Source organism: Tursiops truncatus, chromosome 11 (genome assembly GCF_011762595.2).
Source record: "Tursiops truncatus isolate mTurTru1 chromosome 11, mTurTru1.mat.Y, whole genome shotgun sequence".
Classification (NCBI taxonomy): Eukaryota; Metazoa; Chordata; class Mammalia; order Artiodactyla; family Delphinidae; genus Tursiops; species Tursiops truncatus.
In genome coordinates this window covers 21,006,774-21,020,383 of record NC_047044.1, presented here as the reverse complement: position 1 = coordinate 21,020,383, position 13,610 = coordinate 21,006,774, and the positions used below count along the sequence as shown (strand labels likewise).

General features: G+C 39.4%; 1 protein-coding gene across 1 annotated transcript in view; it reads left to right on the top strand.

The window, feature by feature from the left end:
• The window catches only part of SLC17A8 (solute carrier family 17 member 8), a 67,131-nt gene extending 56,126 nt beyond the window's left edge, over nt 1-11,005 (top strand). The window contains exons 11-13 of the mRNA XM_019918565.3: nt 2,520-2,630; nt 7,293-7,420; nt 9,031-11,005. Of these exons, the coding sequence (XP_019774124.1) occupies nt 2,520-2,630; nt 7,293-7,420; nt 9,031-9,375 (584 nt within the window). The 3' untranslated portion in view covers nt 9,376-11,005. The remainder of the gene's footprint in view (nt 1-2,519; nt 2,631-7,292; nt 7,421-9,030) is intronic.
• Nucleotides 11,006-13,610: the final 2,605 nt, after the last annotated feature.

Sequence of the window (13,610 nt, the reverse complement as noted above, 5' to 3'; positions counted from 1 at the left end):
ACTAGTAGTTTTTCCTTATGTATAATTTAAACTGTTGAAACAAAATTAATAACAAGTAGTAATGGTATAAAGTCCACAGTTTTTTTAATTTGTATTTATTTATTAAAAATTTTAAAATGTTTTCATACAATTTTTAAAGGTTACTTTCCGTTTATAGTTGTTACAAAATATTGACTACTTTCCCCTTGTTGTATAATACATCCTTGAACCTATCTTACACCCAATAGTTTGCACCTTCTACTCCCCCATCCTTACATTGCCCCTCCCTCCCCACCCATTGGTAACCACTAGTTTGTTCTCTATATGAGTGAGTCTGTAAAGCCCACAGTTTAAAAAGCACCTCTGCACCCGTAATTGCATTGATTTTCTTTAGATGACCAAGTAAAACAATTATTGAGGCTTGCCCTATTTCTATGATAGTTTTGAAGAAATGGACTCAGACAGGTAAGCAAATTACCAAGGTTTACAAAAAGTGCTTTAGCTTGTGTTTTAACTTGTCTTGGTTTTCCTTTCTTTCCTTCACATTAATTCATCAAGCATTATTTATCGAGTTCCCACTACATACAGGCTCTGTGCTATATATATGGTACCTTCCCTGGATAATATCACAGTTTTGTCAGGGAGGCAGAAATACAAATGAAAAACTACAAGGCAATGTTGAAAAGCTCTATAAAATGAGTAAGAGTGAGATGTCAGCTTTACTGGTGGGTGAGCGGCAGGGTTATCAGGAAAGCTTCCTAAAGGAAGCAATATTTGAGCTGGACTTTAAAGAATAGTAAGATTTCTCCAGAAAAGAGAAGTGCTGGGAGGAGAGTACTGCAGGTGAAGGAACAGTCTGTGGAAATACATTATGGGCACAAAACAGTGCTGCGATCAGGAAACAGCGGATAGATCTGTGTGACAACAGGGGGCTTTCTACAGGCTATAGGTGGTGAGCAAGGAGGTGAGGATGGCTGAAGATGAAGCTGGAACCGCAGGAGGGATTTATTATACAGCATTGTACTCATAATATGTAACCATTGACAAGGGTTTTAAGCAAAGGGGCAACTGATCAGATTTGTGGTTTAGAAAGATAATCTAGAGAATGGATCAGAGGAAAAAGAGATGGGAAGACCAATACAGTAAAGAGGTTGTTGAAGTTGTCCAGGTGAGAGATAGTGGCGCCCAGAACTAAGACAATGGCAGAGGAGGGGAAAGCAGAGGTCGGATTTGACAGATATTTCTGAGGCCAAACCCATGGATTCTTATCTTATGTGAAAGCTGAGGAAGAGGAAGAAGTCCAAGATGATTCTGAGATTTCTGCATTGGACTTTTGGTTACCGTTTGTTGAGCTGTGCCCATGGCCGACGATCACCCTCAACACCTTATATACCCAATTTCACTTAACCTTCCAATGTTCCAAGGTTGTATTATGAGCTCCATTTGGCGGGGGAGATGAGGAATCTAAGAGGTGAGGTGACTTGTCCAAGATCACACAATTTGTGATTCTGAGATGGAATCTGAACCCAGGCCCGTCTGACAGAGTCTGGGTTCTAAACACAGGTGGATAGAAGTTTAATTTAGAGAAGAAGAAAGAGTGTGGTGGTAGTTTGTTTCCGAGTGAAAGTAGAGGAACAGAGACTTGATGTGGGCCTGTTGTCTTTGAGGTAACTCAAAGGACAAATGTGTGGTGATGTCTGGAATCAGCAGATGGTCCCCAGTATGAAGCATCATTTCATTGTCTTCTACCTCCCAGGGTACTTCATGTCCCTGGAAATGGTATTCATATCATCTTTCGGTCTGCTATCGGCTGTATGTGTGTGTGTGTGTGTGTGTCTGTGTGTGTCTGTGTGTGTCTGTGTGTGTCTGTGTGTTGATGAGAAGGACCATCTTCATAATTTCCTTACTCTTTTTTATTGTGCTGGATTCACTTATTCTGAATGAAAGGAACAGAAAGTACTTTTGTCCTGCTGTATTTTCTGTGCAAATATCTCGTGGCGTTATACAGAGGCCTGAGAGCTTGGCAAACTTCTGAAAGGGAAGATTCTGGCTTATGCTTTGCAAGTGGTGAGACTCTGCTTTTTGTTTCAGATATTCACTACAGCTTTCTAGTCACCTTTGGCAATAATAATATTTTATTTTTTAATTTTATTTTTATTTCATTTTTCTGTGAGAGACCATCACTTATGTAATCAAAGGAGAGTCACTGATGGTTTTAGTATTTAGAAATGGCAGGGGGAACTACCCATGAACAACGGATAATAAACATCCCTCATCCCATGGGCATCATTGTACCTCCTGGGACCATTCAGTGTTCAAAGTCCACCAGGAAAATGTTGGAAGGCTCACAGAACACCCGGGTAATATTAGCATCGTCATGTAGTCAAGAAACACCCCAATAAGATTGTAGATATTGTGCCAGAATGTATGTACTAAAAACTTGGGTCCATGGAAATAAAAAGATTCTTATCTGATAAGTTCATGAACTTGGGCTGATTGACATGAAAATGACTTTTTCCCCCTGCTGTTTCCATTTGCAGGTTTTGGCATGGAGGCAACCTTACTCCTTGTGGTTGGCTTTTCACATACCAAAGGGGTGGCTATCTCCTTTCTGGTGCTTGCCGTAGGATTCAGTGGTTTTGCTATTTCAGGTAAAGTGTCTTTTGGGTTTCCCAATCTTTTCCATAGATCCAGCAAGACTTGGGAGGAAGGAAGGAAAAGATATTGTAGCATCCTCCTTTGGTAGCCAAGCCATTCCCAAGGGTCAGGGCCACTGGCTAGAGACTTTCACCTAGTGGGGATGATTTTGTCAGATCACTGAGAACCAGGCTTAGTAGCCCAGTCAAGCTGGAATTGTTGATACTTTCTCCATCTTGGAAACAAACAACATGCAGGCTCTGCCTCTGGGGCATGGGCAGCACGTGTGTTGCTGGACGAAGTGACACCTTCATACTTCAGAACCAGGTCACCCTAACTAACGGAGGCTCTCGTGACCTTTTCAATCCTCACCTCCTATTGGAGAGCTGCTGATATTAACTCAAAAGTCAAACGATGTAGTCATTTGACATATAGTCATAGAATCAGAAGTTTTTAAGGGTGGAACTCTTCTTTAGATTTTTGTCTACTCCGAGGCTTTCATTTTCCAAACAAGGAAATTCAGGTCCAGAGAGGTGATGTGACTTTCTAAACAGGCGAGAGCAGGAAGTAAAAATAATAATGGTGATGATGAGAGCTAACATTGATCAGGCACAAACTCTGTGCCGGGGACTGTTCAAAGCCCACTCTGTGTATTAACCCCTGTCATTCTCACAGCTACCCTAAGGGCTATCAGTCTCCCATTTTACCGGAGCGGAAACCAGCCTACTGTGTGAGAGGTCACAGTGCTAGCATATCATGTCTTACAGACTTCAGAAGCTCCCTGTGCAAAACTGGGTGAAAAAGTAAAACTCAGGTTTTTTTTCTAACTTTAAAAACATATGGTAGGACTAAAAAGTGTCATTTACAGAACACTTCACATATATTGCATCTATCTGACAAAATTATGAAGCAAATGGTATTACCATTATTTTACTGAGGAGCAAATTAAAATTCAGGAAAACTGGGGACTCTCCTATTGTCACACAATTGGTAGCAAAGGAAGAACTAAGGTGCAGTCCTGCCAGGCTTCGTGTCTGTGCTCTTTCCACAATTCTGGGCTGTCTTAAAGATCAAACAGGGTGCTAACATCCCAGAACAGAAAAACATGGAACCTCTGGTCTAAACTAACATAAAACGGGGACTTGATCTTATCAAAATACAGTTGACCCTTGAACAATGTGGGGGTTAGGGGTGCTGACCCCCAGCACAGTTGAAAATCCGCCTATACCCTGTAGTCGGCCCTCTGTATAAGATGTTCCTCCGCATCCTGGGTTTTGCTGTATCCTCAGTTTCTCATCTGAGGATTCAATCAACCACAGATCCCGTAGTCCTGTAGTATATACTACTGAAAAACGAATCCGCCTGTAAGTGGACCCATGCAGCCCAAACCTGCTTTGTTCAAGGGTCAACTGTAAATAGAACTGATACATAGTTAAATTAGGAAAAAATGTCTGCATTAAAAGTAGCTTGCAGCTAACAACGGGTTTGGGGATGCAGAGACCTGGGTTTAAGGGCCCTCTTTACTACTTACTATTTATAAAAGAAAAAAAATGCTAAGTTATTTACATCCTCAAGCCTCAAGTTTCCTCATCTAGAGATTGGAGCAATGTAACGGCAACTTCATAGGGTTGTGGGAGATTGCAATGAGCTGAGATCATTCATTTATTCACTCACACTTCCCAAGAGACAGATGCTGTTCTTGGCACTGGGAATATTGCAGGGAAAAAAAAAAATTAAAGATTCTGTCCTCATAAAGTTTACATTCTAGTGGAAATAAAGCATTAGAAGATCTTAGCCCAGTACCAGATGCATAAGACAATTAATAAATATTCACTATTGTTGTTCAATTATTATTTAATCTAGTCCAGTGCTTCTCAAAATTTAGTGTGAATACGAATCACCTTAGGATCTCGCAAAATGCAGATTCTGATTTAGTAGGTCCAGAGTGGTGCCTGAGATCCTGCATTTCTAACAAGTTCCCCAGTGATGTTGTTGCCGCTGATCAATAGTCCATACTTTGAGTAGCAAGGATAGAGCAGTAATGACTTGTTTCTAGTAGGATGTTAAGGAACACCTTTCTTTGATAGCCCTGTGATGCAAAAGAAATTCATATCCTCCTGTTCCCAGAGATATTGAAATATTCAGGCTCATATTGTCCCCAGATTGCCAATTAAGCCACAATCAGAAGGAGAGAAATCCAACAGCCCAAATCACAGCAGCTGCCACTTTTTTTTTTTTTTCCAGCACTTACTCAATGCTGGCCACTTTTTAGATATAATCTCATTTAATCTCTGTAGCAGCCTGATGAGAAGGGTATTGCTATGTTCATTTTGTCAGTGACAACACTGATGCTTGGAAACGTGACTTAACTTACGCAGATAAATTAAGTAATTAGGATTGGAATAAAGGTTTATCTGATCCAACAGTGAGACTATGGGAGGGATTATGGTCATGGGGATGATGATTCCTTAGGATCTGCTATCTGCCAACTTTATAAGGAGTTAATAAGGATGCCAGGGAAGACTTGCTCAGCTTAGGAACTGATTCTGGACAAGAGAGCTGAGACCGGTGAGATTAGAAAGATACAAGGGATGGAAAGTGCTCAATATAAAATGTATAAATTTGTTGAAATCTTTTGGATGTGAATCTGTTATTTCAAGTGGCTTATATTAATATTTTCTCAGACGTACTTGGGTGTTAAGAGCAAACCCAAATGTGTATTTTTTGTTAAAGAGCTCTGCTTTATAACTTTGTAATAAAGTTTCAATATAGAAAAAAACAAAAACAAAAACGAAGGATGGGTGATGCCTGCTTTAGAAAAGGTCATATGTAGAGAAGACTGACTCTCCCAACTTGTGTGTAACTTACTTTGTGTGCCTGCTTCAAAAAAATCTATCAATGTCTCAGTTTCTCAACAATTTGCCCCCCAAACATCAGTATTGTGCAGCTAGAAACCTAAACGGCTTTTCTGACATTGTTTTTAGCTGAACGCAAATGCCTAGGCTTTGTATCAGAATATAATACTCGCCAATCGTATTAATTGCTTCTTATCTCTGGGTTCTTTTCTAATAAAGTGTTTACCGCATTCAAATCAACAGTAAGATTAATTAATCTTGCAGCTGTTTTATATTCTGATTTTCTGCCACTTTGACCTGAAAGAGAAGGTATGTTTATTCCAGAAAGGTTTTCTCAAAATTCTCTCTGAATGGAGGTAGGAAAAAAAAAACAACGAGCCAATGTGCCAGATTAGGAAAAATATTTTTTTAAATTCTGTTTTCAAGTTCTTTGCACAAAATAGAGAATTAAAAAGCAAGACCAAGGAAAATAAAAATATGAATAAACAAAACCTACAGCCCCCTGCTGTAATTTCAGAGCTCAAATTGGTAATTAATTAAACAACTATTTATTGAATGCCTACTATGTGCCAGACACTTCGCCAGCTCAGGGAAGATAGTGGTAAACAAGGCAGATGGATAACCAACCATAAAGAACCTATATGTTTGCTTTCACCTCTATGTATCTATATAATTAACATATATGATTTAACTTAATTCTTACAACAATTCTATAAGACTGATTATCCCAGTTTATAGGTGAAGAATCTGAGGTTCAGAACGTTTAAATCCTTTGTCCAGGTTTGCATCTCAGTTAAGCTGCCAGGTTCGAGGTCTGTCTGACTCTAAAATGCACCCCTGGGCTATACTGGTAGAACTGGTTCCCAGTGCCTGATGCCTCCTCTTTCAAAGCCTTATTCCTCCTCTGCCTTCACTCCTCCTTCATCCCACTCATTCTTGTCTCCTGATAAGCAGATTAATAGTGAGGTGTTGGTGATTTATTATTTTACTGCTCCTAGCAGAGTTATCTATAGATAGAAGACCTCAAAGAGAGGGGCGTGCTTAGAAGTGGCGGCAACAGCAGAGGTAGTACTGGTGTTGGTAATCATGAGACTAACCAGAGCCTAGCTGTCTGCCAAGAGCTCTCGCATACATATTTCCCCTGAGTCTCATCTCACAGCATCCTTATGAGTTAAGTAGTAACATTACCCCCAAATTAGAGATGAGGAAACAAAGTCCTAAAAAATGACTTGTTTAAGAGGTAGGAATAAGATTCGAATCCAGGTTTACAGACTCCAAATCAAGTATGTAAAAGTGTTTTGAAAATTGCAGAGGATTCTGCCAATGTTTGTGTAAATCTTTCTTATCAAAAAGGAGCCCTTTCCATTATGCCATGTAGCTACTAAGGCAGACCTACCTATGGTGGCCTTTTGGGAGTGAGTTGAGAGCTAAGAGGGAGGATATTATGAGGCAGGGTTTGCTTCTAAGCACACTCTATGTGATCATGTGATTGTTTACTCTGAATAAATGTGATCCAGGCTTTGGGCTTTTCAGTATTGCCCCAAACACCATTATTTTGGGCTTCTAAGCCTAGAAGGTACAGGTGCCATAATTCTCCTCATGGAGAACCCATGGCAGTCATTGCTAGTCAATCATAGCATGTTTTTCTGCTATGTGCAGACACAGCCTGACAATCCTCAACCCAACCTTTCCAGTAAAGGTATCCATTAGTTACATGTAGAGGAAATAGATTGATGAGAGTTGGGGAAAGCTAGTATTTTCCAAAATGTATTTGGAATTCTGTTCTTGAGTCTGATTTTGAGGTGTTTGGCTTCACTGTAGGTTTTAATGTCAACCACTTGGACATTGCCCCCCGCTATGCCAGCATTCTCATGGGGATCTCAAACGGAGTGGGAACCCTCTCTGGAATGATCTGTCCCCTCATTGTGGGCGCGATGACCAAGCACAAGGTAATGTTTTCCTTTGGGGCTGTGGGTTACAGTATCAGGGGACTGAAGTACTGCACAAACTCTCAAGGCCCTACCCCAGTCTGTGTAAATGTGTATGTCCTTCACCTGGCTGAGTCACTTGAACTTCTTTTTTTTTAATTTCTTCTTCTTCTTTTAAAAAATTATTGTTTATTGATGGCAACAGGGCTGACTGACGTTTGGGTCTATGTTTCTTAAATTGAGAAATAAAAGGGGTCTGTGTGTGTGTGTGGAGGGGAGGTGTTAATACCATAGAATGTTTAGAGATACAAAGAAGAAACTGAGGTAATCAACTCAGGATAAATAAATTACCTGATTGCTTTGTAATCATAAGTAATTAAACTTTACAGCCCATTTCCATTTAGCATGTTCCAGCATGAAAATATTAGTGCAGTTATACTTCCTTATTATGAAGAAAATAAACAAGACATTAATGACCCTTCCTAAGAACCTAAGCGGGTGTGGCACTAAGTCGTTACTGAATATTTGTGTATTTAGACTAGGGTGGGTGGCACAGGAAGATCCCAGATCCATCCAGAGTTCAGCCACAGGCCACATGGTTTCTTAATCCCTGTCTTTGAAAGGGTTTTAGATGCTGCTGTCTGCAAATAAACATTTCTTGATACTATGGAGTTTTTACCCAACAATTTTTTGTTGTTGGATTGCCTATTGCAAATATGACTTCAGAAATTCTCCAGCTTCTTGGAGAGGAAAGTGTGGGATAACTTTTCTTATCTTTTGATAGAAAAGGAAGGTGGTCTTTGGGGATTTTATAGGCAGAGGATCCGCGCTTTGTCTGTTCATGAGATGAAAGGATTGGTAATATGATCATTAAATCTCAGATACTGTCTGCTCCTAACTTTAAACACAAATTCCCATTATTTTTGATACAGTATATTTTCATAGAAAATATGATTATAATTAAGCTATTGACAGTCAATACTGAGCATTTTCATGGCTCAAATTGTCATGTATCCAAAGCAAGAGGGAGACCTCTGAAATTTACAACAGTGGGTTCCTAAAGCAAGTTTAATTTAACCTATTATGTGAGTGGAAACCTCACTTGTATATTTAGAAGAGCTGTGAAGTGGTGCAGCAAGGAGTTTACAGTATGTTTATTTTGTAAATATTTTTCTAAATTAAAAAAATGCATATTCATTGTAGTCTTAACTTTCATGTTTTATTTATTTATTTATTCTTTTGTGTGTGTGGTATGTGGGCCTCTCACTGCTGTGGCCTCTCCCGTTGCGGAGCACAGGCTCCGGACGCGCAGGCTCAGCGGCCATGGCTCACGGACCCAGCCACTCCGCGGCATGTGGGATCTTCCTGGATCGGGGCAGGAACCCGCATCCCTTGCATCGGCAGGCAGACTCTCAACCACTGCGCCACCAGGGAAGCCCCTTAACTTTCATTTTTAAACACTCAAATTCCATTTGGGTCCTGGGCATGCTTCTGCCGCATGTCTTCCGGAAAAGCACAGCATTTGCCTTTGGGGTGACCAAGTGCTTTTGTCCCAGTGGAGACCTCCAGAAGATACCGTTAATCTCTGTTTTTGGTTCAAATATTAATTGGTACCGTGTTTCCTTGTTTAGACCCGTGAGGAATGGCAGAATGTGTTCCTCATAGCTGCCCTGGTGCACTACAGTGGCGTGATCTTCTATGGGGTCTTTGCTTCTGGGGAGAAACAGGAGTGGGCTGACCCTGAGAACCTTTCTGAGGAGAAGTGCGGAATCATTGACAACGATGAATTAGCCGAGGAGATAGAACTCAACCATGAGAGTTTCACGAGTCCCAAAAAGAAGATGTCCTATGGAGCTACCACCCAGAATTGTGAAGCCCAGAGGAAGGAATGGAGCGGACAGAGAGGAGCGACTCTTGATGAGGAAGAGCCGGCATCCTACCAGAATGAAGACGGAAACTTCTCAGATACATCCTAATGTCTGAGGGGCACTTCTGGCTCCTCCTCACTTTAGAACCAGAAAGTATCCATACCTATTGCTTTCTATTGCCAGAGGGTCAACTCTAGGGACACTGGATGTGGGGTAGGGGAGAGGAGGTTTACCTAGCAATAGGGGAAAGATAGATATTTTCTTGCAATGACAACCTGCTCTAAGTTGATAAAATGGGTGGCTATAATGTTTTTGATTGGCAGTTGACTCTTCTCTCTAAGAACTAAACGTATTCAGGAAAGAATGACTAGAAATATAAGAAAGACAATACCATGTTTTTCAAAGAAAAATGGAAGGAAATGGGAATATTTGGCCTGGAGGAGAGAAAACAATAGTTGCCACTACATTTCTGAGAGCAGCCATGCAGAGGAGGGTTTCCTACTCCTAATAAAGGCCACGGCTTACAAAGGCCCTGTATTGTGCCAGGTACTTTATAACATTCTCATTTAATCTCCACACCACTATGACATACATTTTTTTTTTTTTTTTTTTTGCGGTACGCGGGCCTCTCACTGTTGTGGCCTCTCCTGTTGCGGAGCACAGGCTCCGGACGCACAGGCCCAGCGGCCATGGCTCACGGGCCCAGCCGCTCCGCGGCATGTGGGATCTTCCCAGACCAGGGCACGAACCCGCGTCCCCTGCATCAGCAGGCGGACTCTCAACCACTGCGCCACCAGGGAAGCCCTGACATACATTTTTTATCCCCATTTTACAACTAAGGAAATGAAAGCAACAGGAGATTGACTTGCCCAAGGTCATTCTGCCACGGACAGTGCTGAGATTGGTGGAATCCAAAATAGGTGGCAGTTTTGGAGAAGAACGTTTCACTTCAGATTAGAGAAGACATTTTTAATAATGAAAACTGAAAATGGAGTGGGTTGTCATGTGGATAATTCCCTATTTTAGCAGGCATGGGGGATGGAAAACATTTGGGTTGATGTGTCGGAGAGCGCTCAAATATTGTGTGAGAGACTGGGTTCAAAGACCTTTGGGGCCCTAGGTGGTCTGAAGAGCCAAATGATTCTATGAATCCATAGTTTTTCTAAATAATAAGGATTACAGACTGTATGAGAGATTCAAATAGGTTAAACAAAGAAAAATAAAAAGCTAAGCAACACAGCAAATTTCCAGGAATCTGATGGTCAGAATGGTGAGAAGAACTAAATTTCAACCCTTCATAATATCAAGAATGTGTTTAAATAACGTCCCAAATTACTTGTAAATCTTTAAGACGTTTACTAATTTAAGAAGTTGGTTCATGCATTTTATTAGGTAAAATTCTCTTAGAAGAGTCCTCTGTTTTAAAAAATGTATGTCTTTAGCCATTTCTGCTGGTGATATTAGGAAATTTGATCGAATTATACAAAATTATGATTGAAATATTCCTAATGACTCTACTTGGAATGATATTCAGTGAAACCACAATAATACAGCATTAGTTAAACAGTGAAATACTACAATGTAAACATCTGGGACAACTAGACTCATAGTGTTGAAAAATTAACCTTTGCATAAGGCAATAACATGGATACTCTCTAAATATATTTTAAAATTTAATGATATTTTAAAACTTAATGTTGGCATGTAAAAGGTTGTTTGCAAATAAAATTATTACCCTGTTCATTGTTTTTGAAAATTTTGTTTCTACTTTCAGAAGAAAAATATAATATTGCAGGAAAAGTTATAGATTTACTTGTAGTTTGTTATTGTAAAGTGGTTTTTTTCTCCTAATTTCTCTCATATATATATATTTCTGGTCCCTAACTGTATCAGCAGAATTGTAGTGTATTTTGTAAAAAGAATAATTTTGAAAAAAAGCCTGATTTTCCATTAAATAGTATTATTTATGTCATCAGTATATCATTTATGTTATATATCTTTAAATCTCTTTAATGAGTGAAACCATGTAAGTTCCTTTGAACAGTTCCTGTCATGTAGAAAATGCTCAATAAACATTAGTTATCATCATCATTATTATCTTTTAACCTTTTTGGGAACCTTGCAGTTGAAAAGAAAGCATGCTATGTCATTTTCACCCATTAGTCACAGGATTTATTGTGAAGGTCGTGTTGTTTTCTAAGTAAAAAAAAAAAAAAAAAAAAAAAAAAAATTGAGAAATTTATGGTAGTCAGTGTTTTATTTTTTCTTCTGTTAATGAAGTCAAATAACTATTTGAAAAACTCATGGTAATCCTTAAGGTAATGTTGTAGATTGTGACACAAAGTTATATTTACTCCATATTTGACGTCAGGGTCATATGTAGAAATTCCACATTTCGATAAATCAAAGCACTTTTGACAGGGTGCCTGTCACTTGCCCTTATAGTATTAAAAAAATGGGGTCCATGGTGTTGAAAACTAGAAAACACAGTGTTTTGTTGTGATGGGTTTCGTGAAGGTCGCAATGAACAGATAATTACATTTGAACATCAGGCATATGTACTTTGCAAGTTATTGTACATTTGGCTGCAAATATCCGTTCAGCTCTTAGAGGCAAACCATGGATTCTAGCAAGAAGGGAAGGAAGCCTGAGGATGCTGGATTCTTGAGACAAGAAGTCTGGTGAAAATCCATAACTTAATTTCAGTTATTATAGTTTTAGTTCTAGGACTTTTAGTGGTTCTTTTTCAATTCTGCTATGTCTTTAAAAAAATATTTCCAGTTCTCTGCTGAGATTTTCAATCCTGTATTTTATTTCCTGTAATACAAGAAGTTAATTATTTTAAAGTCTGATCAGTGCCAATATCTGGAGACCATGTAACTCTGTATCTATTTCCTACTGGTTTTGCTGATTCTTATTCACATTATCTCAGTCTGTGCCTGGCTTTCTTTGATTGTATCCAAAATCGTATTTGAAGATTTGTTTGTAGAAATGATTTTAGGCTTAAAAAATGTGGGTTTTTTTCCTCTCCAGAAATGATTTTTGTTTGATTTTTCCAGGAACCTGAAGGCATTAGCATTCTGGGATCTCTTTAATCCAGTTGAAAGGGCTGAGATATTCTGGGCCACCCAGATGATGTGGGAGATCTGAACTAAGTTGTAGGGAGCAAATCGTGTATGGAAGGGATATGTGGGCCCCTTCCAGGAGAAACCACGAAGATTTATATCTTTATTAGAATTGAGAGTCATTAGAATACAATAGATTCTGGCCTGATTCAAACTTGGCATTAATAGCCACATGGACCAATTTGAAGGGCTAGGGAAGCTGAACTTTTCTTTGCATTTCATTTATTACTGGGTCCTGGACCTTATGCTAAGCCCTTTCCATGCATATCTCATTTAATTTTCATGGCAACTCAATGAGGAAAGTTCAACTATTTATTCCCAAGTATTTATTAATAAATAAATGGTGTTTAAGAGCAGAAGTTAAACTCAAGACTCTAATGGCTGTATTTTAATCTTAATTCTTTAAAAAAAATTTGAAGTATATTAATTTACAATATTATATTAATCAACTCAATTAAATATTAATCTTAATTCTTAATTTTTAATCTGTTCTCCACCTCTTTTCCTGGCTGCAGTAAATTCCAGGCAATGGTAATTCTCAAAGTCAGGAGAATGTCCCAGGAATTTCAGTGAGGTGTGAGGGAACTGATGGGATGACCTCTGGCAGTTTAGTCCAGACCCCGGTATGGGGACAGGTGAAAAACCAGATGAACAGCTGAGATCCTTCTTCTCACCAACGGCTGGCCTGGAGTAAGATGTAAGAACCAGGGGCCTCTATATTTTCCCTGGCTACCCAGATAGTAAGATAGGAAGGCTGAACCCAATGCTTATTGTGTGTGTGTGTGTTGGGGAGTTACAGGGGTGTTACCAGAGGCCTGAATCTCTCCGAGGCATCCTAGGAATGGAAACACAAACACCGTCCAGAATCTCAGTATATGCCCTGCACAGAATAGATGCTCAATGGATATATTCTTCAAAATCTGATGTGTTTAAGGAAGATTACACTGCAGGTGATGCTCAGGTTGGCTGATTAAACATGGCAGATTAATGTAGGTAGTTACCTACTTTCTAAGATTATAATAAAGGAATGAAAGAGCACATAAACTTTCCAGTACAAAGAGAAAGGAGAAGAAAATCACATTTAGGAAGCTGAATGAGGATACTTGAGCCTTAACTGACTTCAGCAGAACCAAGTGAAAAAAGAAGGAAGCTGTTTTTGTGTTACTACCCCTGGGGAAGCTGCAAAATTGAAGGCACCAGAGCCAGGTACCTCTGGAG